Source organism: Anthonomus grandis, chromosome 5, assembly GCF_022605725.1.
Source record: "Anthonomus grandis grandis chromosome 5, icAntGran1.3, whole genome shotgun sequence".
NCBI classification, from domain to species: Eukaryota; Metazoa; Arthropoda; class Insecta; order Coleoptera; family Curculionidae; genus Anthonomus; species Anthonomus grandis.
In genome coordinates this window covers 23,255,516-23,281,340 of record NC_065550.1, presented here as the reverse complement: position 1 = coordinate 23,281,340, position 25,825 = coordinate 23,255,516, and the positions used below count along the sequence as shown (strand labels likewise).

Sequence of the window (25,825 nt, the reverse complement as noted above, 5' to 3'; positions counted from 1 at the left end):
GGCATGAAACTATGGACACTTACAAGAAATTTCTGTTCAATAGTGTGGAAAACACCATTGGCCACCAAAAAGATCAATGTAGACAATAAAATTCTATTCTTATTTGGGCCCCCGCAATTATCACACCATATTACCAAATGCTCCTTAAGGGTCAATCCACGGTTAACAATGTATAAAAGACATGATGCAATTTCGTTGGCTCCACGAGAAGCTACTCCCTCGTGCCACATACACATGTAGGCCTTATTTGTAACCCCAATGTGAACTCTCAAGTTGTAGTAGGACAGCTGCGAAAGGTAGAACATGTCGCTGTGTGTCAATGATGGAACAAACATGACCTGCTGTAGATCCATGGATAAACAACACTTTGTGCTTTCGGGATCTTGAGACTCAATCGTATCTTGCTTTAATATCTCTCTTGCCCTTTCGGCCTTTCGATGATGGATTTTCAACTGATCTTTTGCAGATTGACTTGACTTAATGTTGGCTATAATTTGACACTCTAGTTTGTCACATGTGCTACACGTATCAACTCGTGGTCTGTGGAACTTTAAACAGTCTGTGGATATTTAAGTCAGGACTAAGGTATTCTTTTTCGGATTTGGCCCTTGAATAATGACCAACTTCCCTTGGTATCATGTTTACATGATTTTTAACCAAAAGACGATCAGCTTCAAAAAATTTTGGAGCAGCATGTCTGGTACGTTTATTATTATAATAGGTCTCATTCATTTTCTTCTTTTCAATGAGGATCCGTACTTTTTTATCGTTAACACCGAATGTATTCTGAAATGTTTTCTTACATACCCGTTCAAATTTTCCTTGACCATTAGGAAGGGAGTAATATATTGTGGCTTGACGTCTGCTATTTTGCTCATCCTCATACGAACGATGTCGCCTTCTTTGAACATTACAAACACTTATAAGCCCCATTAGAAAAGTGCTTTGTGTTTTCATATTTTGTGCATGGTACTTTTCAAAAAGAGAACGTCTTTTTTCGTGGGTAACACCTTTGCAGCTGAACTTACATTTGCATGTAATCTACAAAAAAACAAACAAAGTTATAACCGGAAAAGAAAATAGTAGCTATTTTCGCGGAGATTATCCCGAACCGGTTCTGAACACTAAGGCCTACCCTACAAATACATTCACAAACCAACGCCAATACACATACCATTTTCTTAGTGTAATTCCTGCTAGTTCCTTTTCAGGTACTATCTTCTTTTTATAAGTTTTGTATGACTTTCCACTTGTTTTTAAACGACTCTGTTCACTTCTAAATGAACCACTGCCTTTACTTCTCCTTTTTCTTTGGGTTTCTTTCATTATAATGTATTTCAAATTAAGAAATTATCACACACAACGTATACGTGCAAATGTCTAGACATAACTAAGGTAATAAATATATGGGACTTAGGACCTTTCTAAGGAAAATGCTTGCGCACATAAAACTATCGACATTTACGAGGGACTCTTATAAAGGTAAAAATGTAATGTTGGCACTTAGAACCTTTCATAGGACATAAAGCATGGCACATAGAACGTTTCTATGTAAAAAAACTGAATTTCGGAAAATAGGCACTTGGGCCCTTTCTAATTTTCACTCTTCAATTGTTGTAAAAATTAAAAAATTAATACCTCCTTAATTTTAACAAAGGTCTTTTACATATTTTTCAGCTCTAGTAGTCATAATTCTCAATTTTTATAGATATTATTTTCTGTTTTTCTTCTACCTTTTAGAAATTTAGTTTTCTAAAAACATAGTCTTCTATCAGTATCTCCTTTTTTATGTAAGTTGTTGGTAAAAGCTCAAAACTTATAATAATTTCTTTTTGTATTCTGTTTTTACAAACTTTTTAAGAATATTTACATTTCTTTTATTTATAATTTTTTAACCATATTTTTATAGCTCGCTAGACTGATTTCTTACTAAAGAATAAAAAAAATATATAAATTTGTATATAAGTAGTCAAGAAAAGCCAAATTAATGGAATAATCATTTACTGGGTAATCCGCGTTTTTAAGTTATTTTTTTGTTAATAAACAAAGTTCAAATTTGTTTAACTAAAAATTTGTTAGGAGAAAAAAGCTTTATTTTCATATGTCTTTAGATGTAATTTATTTAACTTTTGTTGTACGGATTTATGTTTTATTGAAAATATTTGCCTAATTTATTTTACTTGCTTTTAAATTGTTCGATTAAATAATTCAAATAGTTACTTTATATTTCATTTCTAAATAATATGTTTTTAGTATTTTTTTTTTTTTTTTTAATGTGAAGTGTTGAATTATAAAGCTTTAAAACTAATTTTTATTTTTTCCTTTAACTCTTTTGTTTTTGATTATTATATATTAAACACTCTGTTTAGTATAATATATTTTTTACATCAATTTATTTTAGGAATGTTAAAGATTATTTAAAAACATTTATCGATTACATATATTAAATGTTACAAGTAAAAAATATATAATTTAACTAAAAAAAATTATTAAAAAAAAAAGTTTATTAGAATTCAATTTTATTTTCTATGCTATTATTGTTCAACTGTAACTTAAAATTTTGTTAAATTAAAATATTTATGTAATATTTCTTTTTCAGATTCTCGTTAAGATTTGCCCGAACCCGAGACTTTCCTGGATCGGCTTTAAGCTTCCACCAAGGTAATTTTAAATAATTGTATTTCTCCACTTGACCATTGTTCTACAATTCTAAAATTTATTCAACAATTAAGAAATATTACGAGGTATCAAATTTGTTGTACATTTACGTGTTAGCTAAGTATGCACAAAACCGATTAAAAATTCTTATTTTGCATTGACGTAGAATTGAAGTACAAAGTCTAATTATTTAATTGACTAAGACAAATGACGACCTCCAGCAACAAACATACGTCAGGCAGCTTTGTTTATTAAAGCAGTCTGTCTAATTTAACTTATGGGCCTAAACAAGAGTTAATTTATTGTTTTTGTGTCGGAACCGAGCTAAAATTAGCGGGAAAAGCGAAAATCGGGAGCAAAGAAAATAAATGTCGGATTAATTTTATATTAAATATTTATTAAATCACTTTATTATTTAAATTACGACATATAATAAAAAACTTTTTAATTGCATAAATTTCTTGGACTGAACATGGAAACTGTTTGTGTCTTGTCTGAAACTCCGGATCATAAAAAGCAATCCATGCGGCAAATTGCTTTGGTCCCCAAGACTAAGGAAATACCATTTGCACTCGTATTGTCCCTCAGATTGGATTATAAAAATTACGTAAAGGGCGAATTACCAAAATGATAGGGCCCTTTGGGACCATAAAAAAGCAAACGGGAAGATATTTAGGCACTTTTTAGTATCATGAACTCTATTTGGATAAAAAAAATATTTGTAACCACTATATAACCCTCACCTATTTTTTTACCTTAAAGGGCTATTATTACTCTTTGCTTCTGTTATTAAATTGGAATATTTTATTTTGAAACATTATTCAGTTTGTGGTCTTTTTTTTCCACTATGTGAAACTTAATCAAGACATACAAATTTTATTCAGTTTTTTTTTCTGATTGTTCTATTGTACAGGGACTAATTATACTTTTGTAAGACGAAACATGAGTCATTATTATAAAAAGTTTAAAAAATGATATTGTTGATTTAAGGCTAAATTTTTATTATTTCTTTGTCTTATCATAAGTCAGTTTTTTTAATTATCTTTTAATTATCTATTTTTTAAGCATTTTTCTGAAACGTTTTTATTTCTTATTTAAAGAACTATACCTTATTTAAAAATGCATATTGTTTTACATAAATAGTAGGTAGTTACATAAAAATAAGTATAATTACTATTAAATGTAAGTTCTTTTTGCTTTTTTCTTATAAGTGCTTCGTAGTTTTAAGGTTTCTTTAATTTTTGATCATAAATCTCTTCCAATTTTTTTAATTTATTATTTATATTTTTGATGTCTTTTTACTTGCCTTTTACTAAAGAGTTAAGAAGCACATATATTTTAATATAAATAATAATAGATGCGAAAAATGTATGCAAAATGATTGCAAACATTCAAAATATATTATTTATTGAAATTATCAGATATTTCAAAAGTTGCATTTAAATTTTTTTTAAGATAATATAAATGAAAAGTTTTTTTGTCGCACAACACACACGCAACACTTATTTTATTTACAATGTCAAAAAATGCAAATTGATTTTTTTTTGTACGTTTGTATTATCTTCTATAATTATGACTTTTTATTTATAAAGAGTGTTAGAATTGACATACATCAAAATAAAAGCTATAAAGAAGAGAAAATGAAAATGTAACAAAAATTACAAAAATGCTCAAAAAGTTTCTTTTTTTTTTAATTTTCTTTTATTTTCGATTAACTATACTATTTTAGGTTGATGTATGTACTATTGTCGAAAACTCATAATTATGGAATTGGAAGAGAACATTACAAACATAACAAAAATTAGTTAAAAAAATCAAAGGGTCAAGTATGATAAAAATCAGTTTGTTAAAGGATCAAAAAATATAGAAATAAAAAATAAAAGTTTTTAGAAAAAAAAAATAACATGGAAAAAATTATATCATATAGAAAACTCATATACAAAATAAACTTTTACTAAAAAATAGAAATTGATGGAAAAAATAGAAATGATATGTATGAAAAATTATAGATGATGCGAGAAGTGACATTTGAACTTTTTTGTAACTCAAATCATTCTCAAGTAACAACTAAGAACCAAACAACTATACAACAAAAATATAAGAGCAAATTGTAAATAATACAAAAATCGTCAAGCAAATACACTGAATAAAAAAAAACTATTTATTGAGCAAATCCAGAGAAACGGAGCAAAAACAAGAAAATGCATCGAAAAAAAAATAAAAAGGCAAAAAAAAATTAAATATTAACATGAAATCGTTTAAAAAATATTATAAAAATCTTATCTATATAATTAAATTTTTAAGGAGAAAATAACAAACAAACTTAAGACTATAAAGACTATAAAGGCTCTATAGATGGGAACAGAAGTGAAATGTTATTAGGCCGACATCTATAGATCATACTATTTTTTGCAAAACTTTAAACTAAATATAATATTTATTTTTTAAGCATATTTGTCAATATTCTGTCAAAAGACGACATATTTCTTAATATTTAATTAAAGAATTTTTTTTCTAAAATATCCTCATTTTTAACCTATTTAAATACCATAACAAATTTCTTAAAACTAAGTCCATAATTTATGGTTAACTTAAGGTAAAAGGCAGTAAAGTTCAAAGTATAAATTTAATGCACTCATAAATTTACTAGCATCAAAAACAGGTGTTTTTCTAGCCATCAATGACAGCATAAGTTAATCATTTTAGAGTATTCAAATTTATGTAAGTTATATCAGGTTGCCAACTGTTTGACGGAAATAACTTTAACGAATAAAATTAAAACATAAACTACAATGTTGCATCTACAGACGATTATGGGTGAATAAGTGACACGCAATTGCATGCAGAATTAGATGATTTTAATCAATTTTTGTAAAAACGGTTTAATGTTATAAATAAGATACACCGCGTCAATGTTTACTTTATAAATATACGTTTAAGTGAAGGAAACTGAGAACAGACACACACCTACTGATAAATATTTGTACTTAAAATTTCAAACAGATTTAAACATACGCCAGCCATTTTATTTTTGGACAGGAAAGTTTGTTTACATGTGTTTTCTATTATCTTTAGGATATCTTATTGTGGATCCGGTAAAGTGTAGGTTTGCCTTGAATTATGTTAGACGTTTTTAAAACAATAAAACTATATGGTCTGGTGCCTAAATATTTCAGGAACGATATGCTTAATTTTATTATTCATAGAGAAAATACAATTGAAAAAAATAGGATAATAATTTATTAGATTTTCCGTAATATGCATAACTTAAGTGGCCATGATTCAACCCTAAAAATATTTAGAGAATTGGGAATATTTAAAGTTTAATTGTTTAAAGTTTTCCTTCTTAAAGAAGTTTAGATAAGTGAGATTTATCTAATTATTATACTTTCAAATTGGCAATTTAACTTCTTTTAAATGTTCAAATTAATTTAAAATGAGTAACGGGATCAAATACCTTTCCCGAGTCAACAAAAACATATCTACTTTAGTATTTCTATTACCTCATTTATGGTCTATAAATTAGCAATGTTTAATAGTAGGATGATGCTAAGAGTTAAATTTTACGGAATTATTTTTAATTAAGAGCTGCTCTGTACTTTTTATGTCATTTTACAGTTTTACTGTAATATTTATTTTGTAAAAAATACCACAAATTGTTAAGCTTTTAATTTTTGTGTTTAGATTTTTAGCGTTTTGATCTATTTGTCGAGGTATTTGTAATAATTAGAATTTACAACGTAATTGTCTCTCTTATTTAGCACTAAATAAATGAGAAAAAAAATGATATTTTTTATTTATTGATATTCGCTTCGTAAGTTTTGTTTCACATCCATAATCAGTTTTTTTATTACCCAATGGATTAAGTGACACAAAAACTCTAAATTATTTACTAGTATTATATTCTTAAAAATATTATAGTAAGCACTAATTCAAAGTTCAAATATTATTACTTAATTTAAAATTGAGTCTATGAAACCCTTGTAAAGGTTTTGTTTAAATTTTGAAAAGTTTGATAGGAGATGTTTGCTTTAGTATCCAATCTTATTCTCCATATTTCTTTTAAAGTTTTTAAATCTGCGATTGTTTTAACTATATATTATTTCTTTAACACATTATTTAATAAATAATATTAACAAGGGTTCTTATATTTAGATTAATTTTTAGAATTTAATGGTCTAACTAGTTGCTTGATATTAAAAAAAATAAGATAATAATTAATTTTATGTTATGGAAAATATCAATATCGGCAACTTAAGTTCCTAAGTAGCAGGTTAATTTAAAAAAGCTTAATTTTTTAAATAGCTTCTTACTAATTTGATTAAGATTTTTAACATTTTGAGATAAAAATTAGGTTGATTTTTTTTAACAGTGAAATACTCAATATTTTTATAAAAATGATATTATAAATCTTAAGTTAAATATTAATCTTAATAAAACAAGAAAAATGGTTTGCTTCGAAAAATTATAAGATTTGGTGGCCAAATTGAATTACAGTAATATTAATTGGTGCTGATGGATTTTAATTAAAATGCCTTACGAAAAGTGACGGAATAAAGATCAATTTTTCAAAAAATCAATAAACATTAAAATCAACAATCATTTACCTAGTGTTACTGAATTAAATCACAAAATTCCGCAATAAAAAAGCTACGGTTCTAGCGTGACAAATTAAACAATTATAGAAATAACCTAAATAAACTAACAAATAAAACTAAACACACATATTATAAAACGGATATTGAAAATATTGGAAGTAATTTTTAAGTCCAGTTGATAAAAATTATATAATTAAACAGAGAGTTATTACTTAGAGTTAACATTTACTTTTCCATATATAACTTCAGTATTATCAAAATGATACATTTATTTTTAGATGGCCCCCTCTTGTTTATATTATTTATTACATATTCTCTATGGAAAAAATTCGTGAACAATTTATTTTCTCAAATACTTTACCTATTTCGAAATTCGGAGAAAATGGTAATGTAAATGACTATCGACCACGTATTAAAAGTTTCTCAAAGTAGTCTCACTAAACGATAGAAACATTTAAAAATGGACGATACATCAAACATTAAAAATAAAAATAGGAAAATAAACTACATCCTACCAATATTTTGTACTCATCTGACATTTTTATTAGTTTATCTCTTGGTTTTGTTGTTTTCTTTATAAAAGCTTCGAAGCAAATAATGCTGTAACACATATAATACTCGCAATAGCATAAATAGGCTCCTAAAAATTCCTAAGAATAATACAAATTGAAAGAAGCGTTTTATAAATTATCTTGCATCAAAAACAGTAAAATTATTTCTAAAAGATATAGGAAAAATATTTAATAGAAAGAAATTAAAGAAACATTGCAGAAATTGTATTTATATAAAAAATTTAAGAGCTATAGGCTTCGAGTTTAATTTAGCTTAAGTGAGCATTTGGGATGAAGTGAAAATGACCGATTTTTCTTATTTAGGAGATATGGCGATGCCTACATTCAGAAAAGTTGCCTTTTCAAACCGCTGATTACTGCTCAAAATCTTCGTTTATTGTGCCTTTATCTTTGGCTAATAATTAAAAAAAAATAATATCAATTTTTTTTTAATTCTATGCTGCTCTTCGCTTATTTAATTTAAAATTTTATTGAAGCTCGTCGAGCAATTTTGAACCTTATATAACCATCACGTACATCAAAACCACAGACTGTAGTTGATGCTTCAGTTACGAATCTGACGCAGCGTTCCACTACTTGTAAATAGCATGGAACCTTTAAAATGTGAATTTCACTTGGAACTTTGAGATCATTTCTATAAGACTGTTATCAGAAATCAACACTGTAAGGAGGTGATTGTTTCTCAAACCTAATTCTCTTACTATTTTTCTACAATTAGAGCAAAATACCCATTTTTTTAAATCACAGGATAAATAATATTTTTAATTTCTGCTGGTAAGAATCTGGATTTTTTGACTAGATCATAAATATGCTTGCTGCCATGCGTATAGGAAGGTTTACATTTTATTTTAAACCTTGAAACACCATATGCTTTTATATTATATTGCGTTGAAATTTTAAGATTTGTTGATCGATTGTTGGTCGCAACATATAAACTCAAAATCCAATTGGCCGTTGTTAGTGACCTGGAATAATTAAATTTTTTAAAACAAATATTTTCTGTGAAAGTGCAGTGCAGGTTTCATAAAGGTATTCCTGATCAGTATTAAATTCACAAATTTTTTTAAATGTTTTCTTATGTCGCTGCTATATACTTTAGGTCCAGTTGTATTACCGTTTAAATTTTGCAGTAAATAACGCAAGCGAAGTTTGTTTGCATGTAACAAACAAACGAATCATATTGTAAACATCGTCTGAAAAAACTTTTTCGCGTCAGTATTGTCTACTGTACCACCATACAATAGCCTAGAGGTTAGAAAAAACCATGTTTTTCTCTGGGAATTCTTAATTCTAAAAGACAGTTATTTTAATATTTGTCGAGTGACCAGAGCCAGGAGTCACATGACCTAATTACATGGATCCTGATTCCGATACTCGTACAATGTGATGGTTTTTCTAAAAAATATATTTTCACCTTTGACTTGTGTTGGTTGTTTGGTCTTTCTGTCCGTCAAAATACAAACGATATATTAGAAATAATATTTCTTTATCTTTTCTTTTTAGACTATTGTCGGCTTTTGTTCTCTCTCTCTTATTTTGCTTTAATTGAGGATCATGGGAAGGTCTTCTTTGACTAACATTCGCGTGATATAAAAAGCCAACATTGAAATTTTGCACACTCATATGCAATAACAGAAGGCAACTTTTTCGCAAATAGACATTTTAAATTAAAAGAAAAATGACCTTGGTAAATATTGGCATCATATAAATTTATTAACAGTTTGTGTGTAATATGAAAAAAAAATCTTATTAACAGGTACATTTAAGTTTTAAGTTACCTAGGCTCCTAAAGTTATATTCCTAGGTCCTTTTTATTTGGATCATGTATTTTGTGTTTATATATGAATTAACTAATTTAAGAAGAGAAAATAAAGAAATAAGTTACAAAAAAATATAAGGCGTAGTAATACAAATTTTCAAAATTATGTCACATTTTATAATATTTAACGTGAATTTATTTATATTTCTTTTTTTTTGTTGCACCAATAACTCTAAATATTGATTTTTTTTAAATTTATTTGATGATTGAACTACTTTAAATATTAAATGCGTTAAAATTTTTCAGCTTCACTTTTGTAAGCTTATATTACTACCATATTAGATTTATTTTAATTTATTGTAATCTATTTAATTTTCTAGTTGTCCAATAGCCTTGCTGGTTATGCAAATGCAATTTTATATCTGAGAATCAACATGGCTGTTGTCAAAACAAATCTGCTCTTACTAATTTGATTACCTACCAGTCAGACATTTTAAAGAGCATGGAAGGGCAAGTACAAGTGGCTCTATATATACCGACTTTTCCAAAGAATTTGATCGGGTTAACCTTTGTATCCTATTGGGAAAGTTGGTGTGTCTGGGTTTTTATTGCCAGCTGGTGTTGAGGTTCTCTAGTTTATTGGTATGATACCATTTACGTCAATTCAGGTGTTCCTCAAGGAGGTCACTCTACGCCTCAACTATTTATTCTATTTAAAAATGATATTACTTATTGTTTTGAGATTAGTAAATGTCTAAAATTTGCTAATGATTTTGAGTTTTGGAGATTTATTATGTATCCGTTAGACCAAGAACTCTTGCAACAAGACCTTGATAGATTGTGTGTTTGGTGTACGAAAAATTAACTGAATCTTAACATACAGAAGTGCGTATTTATAAGCTTTACGCGCAAAGTGAATGGGTTCCCATCGTTCTATTCCATCAATGGTACATTAATTCAGTGTGTCACTAATATTAAGAACCTGAGTATCGTTCTTCGTTGACCACATGAATTCCATATTTATAAAAGGCTTAAAGATGCTTGGTTTTGTTTTAAGAAATTGCCAGTATTTTTCTTAGTTGTGTGGTCACCATTTGTTAAAAATCACACAATTTCCTTGCAACGTGTTCAACATAAGTTTCTTAGAGTATGTGCTTTTAGGGAGGGCATTAGAATGGAGAACCATGATTACAGTCTCGGGACAACGGTTCAGCTTGCCTTCACTTAGTGCTCACAGAGAGATATTTGGCATACTGTTTATGTATAAACTTGTTAATGGCATATTGGACTGTCTTATTCTCTTAAACTTAATTGGATTTAATTTCAAAGTCAACGGCTAAGACACCAGCCAATATTCTACATTCCCTTTCATAGAATCTTATATGGTGTAAATAATACAATTGATAGGAATTTTACCCTAATAGATAAATAATCTTGATACTGATGTATTTAATTTATCTTTACATAAGCCAAGGGATTATTTTGTTCATAAAAAATAAGGTTATATATATTTTATTGTTACTGAATTAATTAGATAGTATTTGTAGGGCTTATGTATTAGGTTACCTCTAGTAGGATTTATATTTTTTGTTTTCTTATTAGTATATTAATTTATTTTTGGTTATTTGCTTTTTTAGATTGTTATTTAAATATAAATCATACTTTTAATTTTTGTAACAGCTAATGGGGTTTTCAAGTACTTAAATAAATAGAATAAATTATTGATTAAAAAAAATACTGTTAAAAAGCTCAAATATCCTACTATCCTAAAAAAATAAAAACAAAAAAATCACTCACTTAAAATTCTCTTTAGCGTCAAAGACCTCCAAATAAAAATGCAAAACCCTCTTTATTCATTCTTCGCGATCTCTCTCAAAATCTCGATACAAAAAGCATCTAAAACCGGCACGGAGTCCCTGGCGTAAAATCCAATCGGGCTTTTTTTACCTGCCGCTCTATTTCCGTGGAGTCGATGGCCGCCAAGAAATCGTCGGCAAAGCAAATGGGGCTCCCCTCATCCAATATGCAGTTAGTGCCGCTAGGCGCACACACCGGCCCCCCTTTCAGGGGCGGAGAAAGTACGCCATACTCTTCGGTCTCTATTGCTTGAGCTTTGCTTTACTCTTTGATGGATCCCTGTAAAAGGAATGTGGGATAAGCTTACCGGGGTTAATGTAGAAGAAAGAGCTGAAAGTTGATTTCGGAGTATATATGTTGTTGTTGTTGTTGGTTGTATCTTTAATTGTACGATGTTTGCTTAATTAAATATGGTTTATTTAAGTTTCATTATCTGGTTTTAATTATGTTTTTAATGGTTTAAAAAATAGGTGCTAAACTGGGAAACATAAAATTCATCAGAAGTACTAGGATTAAATATTAAATTGCATAAGATTAGGAGAACTTAGTTATGGGAACAAGTTTTTGAATGATATCGAAAATTAATATATATTTTAAAATATGTCCGGATTAAATAAGTTCGGTGTGAAAAATTATGCCATATTCCTAAAAAACTTTTACTTAAAAGATGAGCAATGGAAAATCGGCAAATAGGAATTGGCAATTATTATTAAGATAAGAAAAATGCCAAACACAAAATTTAATGACAATCACAAGACATTTAAAAATATATTTTTTACATTTAAAAATGTTACTCATAGTTAATGTTACCAATATTATCATATTACTAATATTTTTTGTAGTTTAGAATAGGTACAGAATTATGGAATATAAAAATCATGAGAAATAGTAGGACTAATAATTGAATTGAGTGAAATTATAACTTAATTTCTAAAAAAAAATTACATTTGAAAGATAAGCAATAAAATTAAATATATAATTAAGAATTTGCAATTTAAGATTAAAAACATGCTAAAGAAAATTAAAAAAAAAAAAAAATAATATAAAAATACAAGAAGAAATAATGTTGAATTAATTTTTTTATTCTTTTAAAATAATTTACGCTTCTTTAAATACTATTGGCTTTTCAACGTTTTTAAAATACAAATTATTTTATAGGTTTTACAACTTCTTTCAGTGACAAATACAAAGGAAACGTTTCATCACAATCTAACAAATCTATTTGCTTTGGTTTTATCACAGTCTAATAGTTGAAATCTATATACTTTGGTTTTATATGAGTATTGGTTATTTTTCAATTTTCGTACTCAAGAAATTTTTTTTTTATTATTGGTATTTGTAAGATATAGGACAAAATAGCATTAATGCTATATTGAAGGAAAATTAAAAAAAACCTTCTATGGTGTAGCTGTTTTTGATAAGCTCTTGGATTTTTAATTAATATGTTATTAAATAAAAATTAAAAAACTTTTAAATGAGATCAAATATTCTATTTAAAAAGTGTATATTAATTTTTGTGTTTAAATTTGTCTTTTAATGTGTCTGTAGAATTTAATTTGTCTGTAAAATTGAAAAATAATACTTAAAATACCAAATGATTATTATATACTCAAAAGTTATGCATTATATAAGGTGCAAAAATTTAGATCGTTTCCTTTTTAAAGATAGTAAATGTGTTTCAAAAATAAGTTCTAAGAGCCAAAATTTATCTAAACTTATGTTTCGCATAGACGTTAGCATTTTCTTTGACTGTCTTAGGTAAAAATTTATAGTCTCACAAATTAAAAAAGATAAAAAATTCACGTGATGCATGAGCACAAGCGGTACAATTAATTTTTTTAACTTTTTATCTTGTTAAATAATTAAAGAAAAAATCTTTATAATTCGTATTTGTTTCAAAAAAGAAAATATACCCTAATGAAACTTGAAACTAACAAAACAAGATAAAATAGGAATCTTTTTTATATTCTGCTTAGGTTTGTGTTTTTTTTTTTAATAAAATATTCCCGCAGGATTTAAATGAGTTTAATGTTCTCTATATTACCGACTTTAATAGTCAGGTGATGTATATGGTTTGTTTATTTCCATCAGAAAGCAGGACAACCATGTTTGTGTGTGTGCGCTATTTAATTGGTATTATACTAGTCTAGTCTAGACTCTACCTAAGTTGCGGTAGTTCGACAACTGGGTGGAGATTGGAATTTTTATAATGTCAAAACGCTTTCGTAAACTTATAATTAAGTAACAGGAATTACAGAATTAAAAAGTGTTTAATTAAAAAAATTACGTTTAACGAAGGAATTGTAACAAAATATAAGGGTTGGATGTCGTAATACTTTTAGAGAGGCAATTTAATAATGCTGATATTCAATAAGAGACTCTTCCAGTATTGGAATTTTTAAGAATATTTTGGAAGAACTTATTTGACAAACTCTTAAAGAATAGGAAATATAGAAAAATGACAATAGTACATATTTGAATCTTATTTTAGTCTTTTGGAAATATGATATATTAAAAATGTTCAAAAAATATTTCGTGTCATTAGCTTATACACAAAGTTTTCAAATAAAACTATATATGTCTGTTGTGTTAATTTAAAAACAGAGACATCTTTTTTTTTAAATAACTTTGGAAATTGTAATTTTTTTGCTTTTAAAACAGTTTTTGCTCTGTTTCTCACACTTGCAAAAAATTGACGTCTGCTTTTGCATGAACCCTCGTCATAAGTCTTTCGGGAACAAATAATAAGGATAATTCTTTTAAAGAAGATGATAAGTGACTTTTTACACCAGCATTTTTCGATTATTATCGATATTTGGAAAATATTAAGGGCTGGAGAAACCTTAAGATTGCTTCTCCTTACTTTAAGTCAAATTGTTAGGCGAAAAGTATACCAGAAATTATATGATTAGGTTTTAATTTTCTCGTTAAGGAATCGATAATTCTGGTTATATTTGGTTTGAGCAATGAAAATTTATAGCAATTATATGGTGCATACTTTATGTGAATACGATAATTATTTTTTATTTAAACGGATTCCTTGGTTTCTGGTTTGCCAGGAGCATCATAACAGCTACTTTTTAATGCATAACTTTTGTGCATAAGAAAAAAAATTGTGAGAAAATTGCCATTTTTAATATTTAAATTTTTGTTTCATTTGTAAATAATAAAAATAACAAAATTCCGTTTCATACCCGTATCAAAATAAAATAGTATTTTGCGAATAATATATAAGTTTTGCAATTTTATATCAATTTCCGTAATTTTCATATAAAATTTTGCCGTATTTTATAAAATTACTTTTTAGGTTAGATTTTATTATTAAACAATTAAAAAAATACATATTTATATACAAACTAATAATTACAATTAAATAAAAAACGTCTTTCCGCTTTTTATAATTGGCCAATAAATTTTCCAACTTTTGCATAACTCTTTACAACCATAAGTCGTTAACACCTCAAAAAGTAATATAAGTGTCCACCTGTTGTTGCCGCAATGCTTACAACAATTCATTTCACTGAAACCGTAAAGTTTTATGATTACGATTTATTTCCCTATAACAACTCATTCTCTAGCTCAAGCCGCTGATGCTGCTTCCGAATATTTCAAACTTTCACCACTGTGACCAATTTTATGTGACCCTTGGAAACTGAGTCGCCCTTCTATACCTGAGCGGGGTTTTGAGGCGAAAGAAAGGTCGCATTTATGAGATCGATTAAGGTCATCAAGGAGTTAATTGAGTGGAAAGTGACGGCAAATTGGAAGGACGGACTTATACGGTAGAAGTAAAATTATTGGGTATAATAAAAATGAAGTGAGAGATTATTGGTTTAATAATTTGAATTAAGTAAATCCCTAAATAATTTGGCAATATTATATATATTTCAATTGATTTAATTACATTCCTTTACCAATGTTTTTAATTTCTTTTTCTACATATTTCATGGATGTAGTTGAACAAGATTTGTGATAAAGAGATTCGGAAATGCCCAATTTAATTTTCTTTTTTTTTATTGTACTATTTTTGTAAGATATCCTTGATATATCTATTGTCACACCAAAATAATAGGACTTTTTTTAAAAATTACTCTGTTTTAGGCTCTAATAGTAATAAAAAAGTTGTGCTTCCGATTAAATTTTGATATACATATAGGTGTATCTAATACTATATCTCTAACTGCTTCCATTTTAAGTACCACATTTTTTAAATAAATTTTAGTTACCCATTGTACAGCAATATGAATGTATACTTAATTTATATAATGCATATTTTTTGTGGATATGTTAATCGTTATGTATTTAAATTTATTTCTTAATTCCTATTGCTGGCTTGCTAAGAAATACTGAATTATAATAGCTTCTTTCAATGCATGACTTGTATGCATATATTATTATTTTAAGTTACGTTAATATAAACATAAATTATTTGATAGATAAATATTTTTATAGATTAATTAGATTTTTTCTATGAAGCCCAATAAAATATTTCACCTGTACTTACTAAATTCAAATTCAATATGCTTTTACAAAAATCTAGTTGACAAAGATTTACAAAAACCAAAATGAAAATCGGCCGTATAATGTAGCCAATTATAGGAAAAATAGTAAAATTTTAAAACGCACTTCAATATCCATAAATACTCAGTAAATAGAACTTCAATATAAATATAAAAACAAGAAGCCAACAAAAGTCAAAACGTAAGAAGAAGAGAACAAATTTATTGAAATGATCATTAAAAATGCTTTAACACGATAGTAATATTCTGACAGGAGCAAACCTTTAACTTTACGGCTGAATAGAATCTATCAGATATTCTCTTCAGATAACTCTGTCGTTAAACGATTAAATAGCTCACGACCGTTGAAGACAATGGGGTCACGAACTTGGGAAGATCTAGGTCTAGGAATAGACAAATTATAGGTTTGTCATTCAAGTTTTGAACCAAGGTTGCCTGAATTTTTTTTTCAATACTTGAACGTGTGACTTACCTCAATTTTAATAAAATCAGATTTAAGACTCTGGCGCTAAACGAACTGTTTTATTTAGAACTACATCCTTATTTTTGTTATAATTTTAAATATCATATATACAGTCATTCTTTTTCCTAATTTTCCTTCTTATAATGCACAACTTAATTGCATATGGTAATTATTTTTTATTTAGTATTGTTTTTTAGTTTTTATTATTTGCTCGTTAAGAGTTATTTAATTATTTTAACATAGAAAAAAATAAAGCATTATATAAAAATCTGGAAACAAAACTTTGATAGCCAGCAATAATTCATTGCTCATTTATAATGCATTTAAATACATATTCATGGCATAATATAGCACCTACACTATATATGATGACATTTTTGTGGATATGATATTTATTTTGAATTCGCATTTTTCTATTTTGAATATTGATTTGTTAAAAGGCAATAAGTTATTCTCAACAAGTTTGTAATCTTGTAGGATTTCTAAAAATTTTTGTAAGAACGTCAGAAACAACTCGCAGACGCAACTAAAGACTCGCTAAATTGGTCTAGATTAATCATGACCCTTACAAGAGCTATTATAACTTAAAAAAAAGTAATTTTAGATCCAACATAACAATTATATTTAAAAAAAAATTCAAGTCCCTTAATATCTAAATTACTCTACGTCTTGCACAAAGAATACTTTATCAAAAGATATAATACAATTGTCAGGCTAAAGTTATAGAAGAATTAATAGGATTTTCTTTTAAATTCCTCTGGTTCAGGGTAAACATATTTAATTATACCTAAACACCACATTCTTAAAATAATTTCAGTTACCATTTATACAGCAATACCAACTTATAACATTTATTTGATGCGTTTTGTATTTAGGTATATTTTTTGGTTTCTGTTGCTAGATTTTTAATAGCGTATGAAATATAAACGCTTATTTTAATGAATTTTATGCACATATAGTTATTTTAAAATACGCTAATGTAAAAAAAATATTTAAAAAAAAATGATGGTTTTTACTTAGAAGCACAATAAAATAGTTACCTGTACTTACTTAATTTACATTTTTTATGCTTAAATTTTTAGTATAATTGTAAATAATTAAAATAATGCAACTTCATTTCATAACTTTTTATATTAAACAAAAATTTTTGCAAAATGCAATTATATTTGTATTTAAGTTTATTTCCTAGTTTCTGTTTTTAAAACATGCAAATTAACACAATTTAAAAAATTATATAATTCCGGATTCAAGAATTTGGCGCCCAACGAACTTTTTTATTTGGATCTATATCCTTATTTTTGTAATAAATTTGAATATCATGAATACCGTCTTTTTCATATCCTTCTTATGCACAACTTTAATGCATATCGCAATTATTGTATATTTAAGGAGTTTTACATTTAATTAAGAAGAGTTATTTTTTGAAATATATATATATATCAATAACTTACATTTTGACAAGCATTTTTTGAACTAAGTAAATAAATTACAAAATTATATGAAAATAATAATAAGTCATAGTATTAGTCTGAATAATGAAAATACTAATTGTAAGATTTAAATCAGACTATGCTTAATAAGGGAGACACTTCTGCTTCAATCAATGCTTTACATAGCATTGGTACCGAAGTCTTTAAACCTAACTTACATTCTGCGTAGCACTCTAGTATAGTTCTGTTCAGTTTGCAAACTTAAGTTTATTTTTTATTATTTATAATAGTTAATTTCTTGTTTTATTTCATTTGATAAATTATTATATGCCTGTGATACCTTGTCGACAGAATTTCTTAAAGCAACGTTTGTTTTAGCACTAAGTAGACGAATATTATTACTTCTTGTGCAATGATCATGAATATCTCTATAATAAAAAATTGTATAATTTAACTTTTTAAGGTTATTTTTAATTTTGTAAATCAATTTCGCTTGCTCCAACACAAGAATTTAGTCAATGATATTTATTTTTATTTTATACATATTATTGGTGGGCATATTTAATTACTTTAACAAAGAGAAATTTTAAAAATCTGGAAGCAAAACTTTGGCACATAACAATATAATAATGCTGCACTAAAATATGTATTGCATTTTTCGTAACTTAATATGTAATCAAAATGCTTGGAACTTTTTAAATACCTAAATTTTAAAATTTTATTTACATTAATAAATTTCCAGTTATTAGGGCTACTTAATATGTAAGTTTCTTTTGCACCTACAGTATATTTTCAATTGGTTTGTAATCTTGTAGCATTTGTAAAAGTTCTTCGTAGGAGACAAACACACATGCGGTTCAAATTGGTATGCATTCATCATGACTCTTACAAGAGCTGTTATGTTACCTTTATAAAAAGCAATTTAAGAGTTAAAATTATTACAGAATTAAAAAAAAACTTTTTCAAGTCTCCTCATATCCAAATTACTCCAATTACGAGTGTATACTCGGAGGAGAATTTTTCTATGTCTATATGAGTTGAACGTAATAAAGTCACGCATAACTCTCCGTATGAAGATCCGACATACGTATGGCTCATAAGCCAGGGCTTCGACCAACGCTCACTAGATCGCACGCGCGTCGTGAATCGCAGTCGGCTTTTTCGTCGAACGCGAGCTCACAGAAATTCAGTGTGTGTTTGCAACTTGCGCCTCGTGACAGTAGAGATACGTGCGAGGAAGCGTATATATGTCACATCGCGATCCGACGATCTTACGTGGTCCTTCGAGCGCGAAATAATTTTTAAAACTTCCAACTAAGAAAAAAAAATCAAAACGTGATTTTTTTTTCTAACAAGAGCAGTACAGTTTACTGATAAATGAGCGTCAATAGTTACAACTACCAATAAAATATTTTACGGCTCATAAACTTTTTGTATACAAGGTGCCGCATCATTGACAGTGATTTATGTGCACTTTGAGAGAATAAGTGTTTTTGCGGTGTTTAGAAAAAAAAAGCGCATTTTAATTAATCTTGCTGGAGGTCATCGCTGAATGTTAAATGTTTTTTAGATCCCCGTTTCTCATTTCGGTATTTTTTCTCTTTTTTCCATAATCCTTCTGACTCGCCTACTGTGGACTTTTTTACACCTGTTCTCGTATCATTACGACTTACCCTCTGGACTTAACCCGCTGTGAATTTTCATCGACACCATCGTCGCCACCATCGCGGACCCCGTGGCGTGCGCCGCACCCACCCTGTACGACCATGTGGTACACCCTCCGGGACCTTCACCAGCCTCTGCCGCGGGCTCCTCCACCGGGGTAGCCTGGTGGACCATGATGAACGGAGGCTTATACGAAGAAAGTCCACCACCAGCCCCTCAGAGCGCCGCAACCCCAAGTGGAACCAGTGGGATGACCAGTCCACCAGCGGCTGCACCTCCTGCTGCTACCACTTCGGTCACATCCAGCTCAAGTCCCGCAAGTGTCACCAGTAACAGTGGTTCAGCAGGACCTCTACACATTCCCGCCAAAAGACTGACCAGCTCTGGAGGTTATGGGGAGTGTGCCGATGGTGGTGTTATAAGGCAGAACCACTGGGCTTCCTATTCACCAGATAATCACACGGCATTCGAGCCGGGCTTAAATCATCAGTACACGAATCCGAGCTACTACAATTTGCCCACAGACCCGAATGGGAGTAGAGATCATAAACCTCCACTTCCGTTTCAAGTTTGGTCGCCGGCAGCTACCGCATCATCGGCTACTCCGGAATATAAGTACAATAGGGGCAGTGTGGGTACTGACCCTTCCGTACCATCTTCTTGCCATCAGTCGTTTGGAACTAGTTCATGGTATAACTCCCCGTACCCTTCGGTCGCTCGTCATCAAGTAGACGGACCTTACCTGACTCCTACAGATGAACGAGGAAGAGTTCCCGGCCTTGATGCTGGATTTTCGCACCACGACAGAAGTTATGGTTTGGGGAATTATGGGCCTCCTGAGACGGTACCGTCCACACCTTATCCACCACCTGGTAAGTTTTGTTTTTTTTTTACAGTAGAAAACTTTAATTGAAATTGCCTGAAATGAGTAACTAATTTTTTCATTTAAGAGTGAAATTAAGTTGAATTTTTTCACTCTAAAATAAACAGTAAAGCAAATTTTTCAAACATCATAAAGATAGGTGCACTTTTTCTTGATTATTTTTTCCCTGTTGAATTTTTTTTTAGTTAACTGACTTATATTAATTAAAATTCGAATAACCTTACATCACTAATTGAAAATAACACGTTCCAACAAATAAATAAGTTCATAATAAATTATGCAGTAATTTAAATAGTAAGGTATAAAATATTCCGGGCGCTCGCTAGATGGCGCTAGCATTACGATTTTGTGAAATGCATGATGCATGGTGTTTCGTGACCTGCGAGGACTTTTAAGGTAAATCGATATTTTTCTGTGAAGCTTTAGGAAGAAGTAAATTGCATTTATGTGCCGTATTTTAACTTGGAACGAGCTTACGAATTAAGATGCAAGCACTAACGTGGGAATCTTATAGAGTGTGGGAATCTATTAAAATTTAGGTACAAGATTTTGATAATTTGGTAAAAATTACTGTATATGTGCATAACTTTGGTGTACACGATTGCTATTTTATATTTGTCAGCATTACAGTTTTGGTTAATTAAGTTAATTTATGAGGGTTTTTCTTTTTAGAAAATCGATTTAGTGCAAGCCTTAGTGCTACCTACTTATAACATATATGTACGTGGATCGATTCCTTCTATCGACAAATCTTTTTTCATATATTCTTTATTTTATTATTTCCACTTAAACCTAAGCTCATTTTATTTTGCTCATATTTTAACATGTGGTAACTAGTCTCCGTCCTGTTTTATCGATTCTTACTTTAAATTTCTACCCTTGACTTGAATAACGTAGTAAGGTTTTTTGCCTTTTTCCTTTTTATTAATGAATACACAATTTACGAAGTTCGTAAAACTTATTAGTTCTGTTTCTTTCTTACCGTAGATGTTATGATTCGAGTACGAAAGAAATACATGTAATCCTTTTATTACAATATAATTGAGACCTGTGACTTGGAATTTAATTTATTACTATTTAATTTAAGCCAATTTCTCTGACAAAAAAAATTTACTATTTCTTTCAGTAATATTAATAGGATAAAATCATTATAGGTCTACCAAAAATATCCTTAATAATTTAATTATCTTTAAAAAAAATTATTAATTACGAAGCTACTATTTTTGAATTATATAATAGAAAAAAGAAAATTTAAAATTTTCCCAAGAGTTTTTAATTTAAGACAATTTGGGACATCTACTCAGAAGTTTTTTCCCATTTTCTTAAACACTACTAAAGATAGAAATAATTTTTCTATTGTATCTGATGCCCATTGAGATATCAAACAATTTTTATTATTACAATTTTTTAAGCCAATAATAATTTTTGAGAAAAAAAGTTTAAACCGAAGTAATGAATTTTTTTTCACGGAGACGCCTTTCAATTTTTTAGTAGGCAGAAATTTTTCAGAAATTCAAGTATTACTTTTTTATATATTTTCCAAAGCAGGTTTTAGATATTGTACCAATATAGCAAAAAAAATTTTTTTTATAAATACTCTTAAATATATATTTATCTTTAAAAAAAACAATTTATTAATTACAAACCTACTTGTTTTAAATTATGAATTCAAATATAAAGTAAAAAATAAATTAAAAAAAAAATAAAATATAAATTCATCTCTATGTGTAAAAATTGAAAATTAACTAACCTTTAAAAATTAATTTAATTGATTATTAATGGCATGAAATCCTGGCTATGTAATTTATTAAATTCTTATCAAATACTCTATTATCACTTAAATAGTTTATAGTTAATTAAAATACCGCTATTGTAAAACTTACTCTAAACAACAATAAAATACCAATAAGAGCCATAAAACAGATAAAATGTTTTAAATTCAAGATAAACATGGCTGCTCCATAATATTTATTATTGCATTGTTTATAACTTCGTCATTTCATTGAAGCAAACCAATAAAGTTTTGTCAATAAATCAATAGAAAAAAAATTAAATAAAGTAAACAAAAATAAATGGCTGTACGATAAACTGTCTGTTTCTTTGTCTGTCATAATTAGGTTCAGTCAGCTGAGAATTTTTAACACATTTTATGGCTTAGGTCAGTTTTACGACATAGTAAAAGTGCTTTATAACCCAAACGTACTACTACAACTTCCAGTACGTCAAGTAAAAGGCGTTGACTCTTTTTTTAGCGTAGCATAAAAATGTATGTAAATTTATTTATTTTATCACACCTCTTGGCATTCAGACTTTCACCTATAACTTATAGAGTATAAAGAAATTATTTTCATTTTTAAATCTTGGTAACGTAGAGCTAAAATAAACCATTGAAAGAGGCTGAGGGCCACATAACATTTGAAAAGACTAAAACCGTTTAACGACCGCGTATAACATCTCGGTTCTGAGTGACGTCACTTTTCATCGATGATCACGTGACTCGCAGGCACACACAGCTGATCAGTTGACACGCACTTTACGGCCGTTTCTGTTTTGTCGGGATAACGGACCCACGTTAAAGTAATTTTGGGACGTTTAAGAATGAAATTTTTAAGCGAGTTTCTCTTAGAACGCTTAAGTTTCATTAAATATTAATATGGCGAACACCTACTTAAATTGTGCTTTTTTAATTGCAATCAATTTTGTGGTTTCGGCTCATTACTATTTTAATTAGGTTTTTTTGAATTCCAAATGAGTCTGTTAATGAGTTAATTATACTGCAGAATAACTTATTGGCGTAATATGCATCAGTTATTACCTAATGGCTAATTATGATATGGATAGGTAAAGACACGTGCGGTCATTTTGTTATTTAATTCTCATATTCAATTTTATTTTAACTTACATTTATAGGGCAAACAGGAAATAGCAAATTAAAGAAAAATATAAAATGGTATTGAGGCCCATTATATTTGAAATATAGAGTCCTACAACTATGAAGTATCTGTTTTTTTGAACTAGTTACTTTTTTTAGTAAATCGATTTTTTTTCGTGTTGCTATATGTTTAAATTTAAAAACTTTTCCTTATAATATGATCAGTTATAAGTAATATAATGTATATCAAAAGCGTTAAGGAATGTCATGTTAAGGACTTCTATTAAATAAAATATAAGATGTACAAGTTAAAAATTCTATTTGGTATTTAGTCATATAATATTTCTTGATATTATGGCTCTATAAAAAAAACAATAAAACATTACAAATATTTAAGAAATTGAAAATTAACCTAAGAAATATATTCTTCATAATAATTTACATGTACGAATCTATTTTATTGTTCCGAATTTTAATTTGTAATTTTATAAGTCGTTAAATCCCTTAATACTTTAACAGAATTGTTTTAACTTTGAGTTTTAAGGAGATTATATAAATTTTGCCACAAAAAAAATTATAATATTTTGCAATGGCAATAACAAAAAAACGTATATTGCAATTGCCGTCGTAAAAATGGCCGGAGACTGATAATCATTGGCACCCAACGTGGGGTTTAGAAATGCTTCACAGCTTGCTACTTTTAGTATTTTCTTATGATGTTAATGTTTGATTGTAATTAGTATTTATTATCGTATTATTTCCAGTAGGTCAGACTTTCAATGCCTAAATTACATATTTGTGTGCATTGTTGAGATTTTTGTTATTGAATTGTACATGCAAAGGTTATATTTTTTTCATGTAACTCATATTAGTATATTGCCTCTTTGTGCGCCTTCTTCTACTGTTCGTTACCTGCCTTTACCTTTAACATCTACATTGCGTTTTTTTGAATTGGAAATAAATATGTACAAACATGGGATACAATCTGCGCGTGTACACTTAATGTACTAAGCTAAAATAATTCTAACAACTTAAAATTTAATTTCTATTATTATTACATTTTTGAAATTGTGTAGGGAAAACAGTAGTAAGTAAATAGTAAAGCAATAAAAAGTAAAAAATAGAGAAATAATTTATATTATTTACAGTTAACCAAGTATTCATTTTGCCTTTTATTTCATTATTGCTTTTGCTACTTTACTATTTTCGGTATTACATAAGACAGGTTTGTCTAACATTTTAGAAAGAATTGAATTTTGAGCGATAGTTTGCTCTGGTATTTACATTATGTGTAGTAAAACTTGGAAAGAAAAACTTTTTTTACATATATCTTACTACTGATTTAATATACAGTGAGAGCCAAAAGTTCGGAATAAATTCATTTAAAATTCAGGGGTATGTACAAAAAAAAACAGTTTCAGTCAGCTGTATCAATCAGCAAATTAGCTTCAATTTTTGAAATGGAAATACCTATTTTTTGTTCTGTACTCTTAAAGAACAGAAAATTCTTGACATATTTCATGTACAATGTCCAATACCTATCTTCATTTGTTTTTGAGTTTTTGACAGTTGAAGATCGGCATATTTGCACTTTTGACATGTTATAAAATCCAAACGGTTAGACATAGACAAATGCGGTGTGCACTTTTTATCGAAGCTTTTTTAAAACCATCTGTTGACATTACCTAGTTAGTGTCAACAGGTACTGAGAAATTTACGGTTGAATTTCTGAACATACAATAATTCATGCAACTACCTAACACCCTTACTAATGTAACCTTGTTTTTTGTGTTTTTTCATCCATTGTTGCAATGATGTTGTCATCATTTTTAAAAGTGACAGGTATCAAGCAGTCTTATCCTTGTTTATTGTAAAATTTAATATTGCCTGAAAAGATGAACAAGTTATGTGAAACTAAGAGAATAGAAATACTAATTATGATAGGATGTGGTGATCGCATTAGGACCCAACACCAGGTTTGTGAAATGTTTAATACCAAGTATACTGATAAGACAATATCTCAGTCTACCGTTAGCAAACTAGAAAAAAAATTTAGGGAATTAGGTCACGTCAGAGATCGACCCAGATCGGGTCGTCCCTCAATTTCCGAGGAAAAGAAGTTAAATGTTGTTTTGTCCATTGAAGAAAGTCCTCATACATCGACTAGACAAGCAGCACTAGATAACGATGTTGGAAAAACATATTTAAGAAGGATTTTGAAAAAGGCAAAATATCATTCCTAGATTTAAATTAATCCACGAACTTAACGAAGATGATACAGATCGTCGATTAGAGTTTTGCGAAACTATAATGAATGTCTGCCATAACGACCGTCTTTTTACTCGTAGATTAATTTTTTCTGACGAGTCGACCTTCTGCCTCAATGGTACAGTAAACAGACAGAACTGCCGTTACTGGTCTTCCTCCAATCCAAATTGGCTGATTGAAGCTCATACCCAATATCCTCAATCTGTGAATGTTTGGGCCGGCATTATCAATGACAGAGTCATAGGTCCATTTTTCTTCGAAGGTACCCTAACAGGTCAAC

General features: G+C 28.6%; 2 protein-coding genes across 5 annotated transcripts in view; one reads left to right on the top strand and one right to left on the bottom strand.

Annotated features, from left to right (window-relative positions):
* LOC126735861 (NADH dehydrogenase [ubiquinone] 1 beta subcomplex subunit 2, mitochondrial-like) overlaps positions 1-25,825 on the bottom strand; it is a 490,931-nt gene that overhangs the window by 338,196 nt on the left and 126,910 nt on the right. The window lies entirely within an intron of this gene.
* The window catches only part of LOC126735856 (homeobox protein abdominal-B), a 246,806-nt gene that overhangs the window by 215,583 nt on the left and 5,398 nt on the right, over positions 1-25,825 (top strand). For 3 of the 4 annotated variants that reach the window (XM_050439940.1, XM_050439938.1, XM_050439939.1), the window contains 2 exons: positions 2,600-2,661; positions 19,654-20,394. In XM_050439940.1, the coding sequence (XP_050295897.1) occupies positions 19,695-20,394 (700 nt within the window). In that variant the 5' untranslated portion in view covers positions 2,600-2,661; positions 19,654-19,694. Of the gene's footprint in view, positions 1-2,599; positions 2,662-19,004; positions 20,395-25,825 lie in introns of those variants that run through there. The other variant, XM_050439941.1, reaches the window with a different exon arrangement.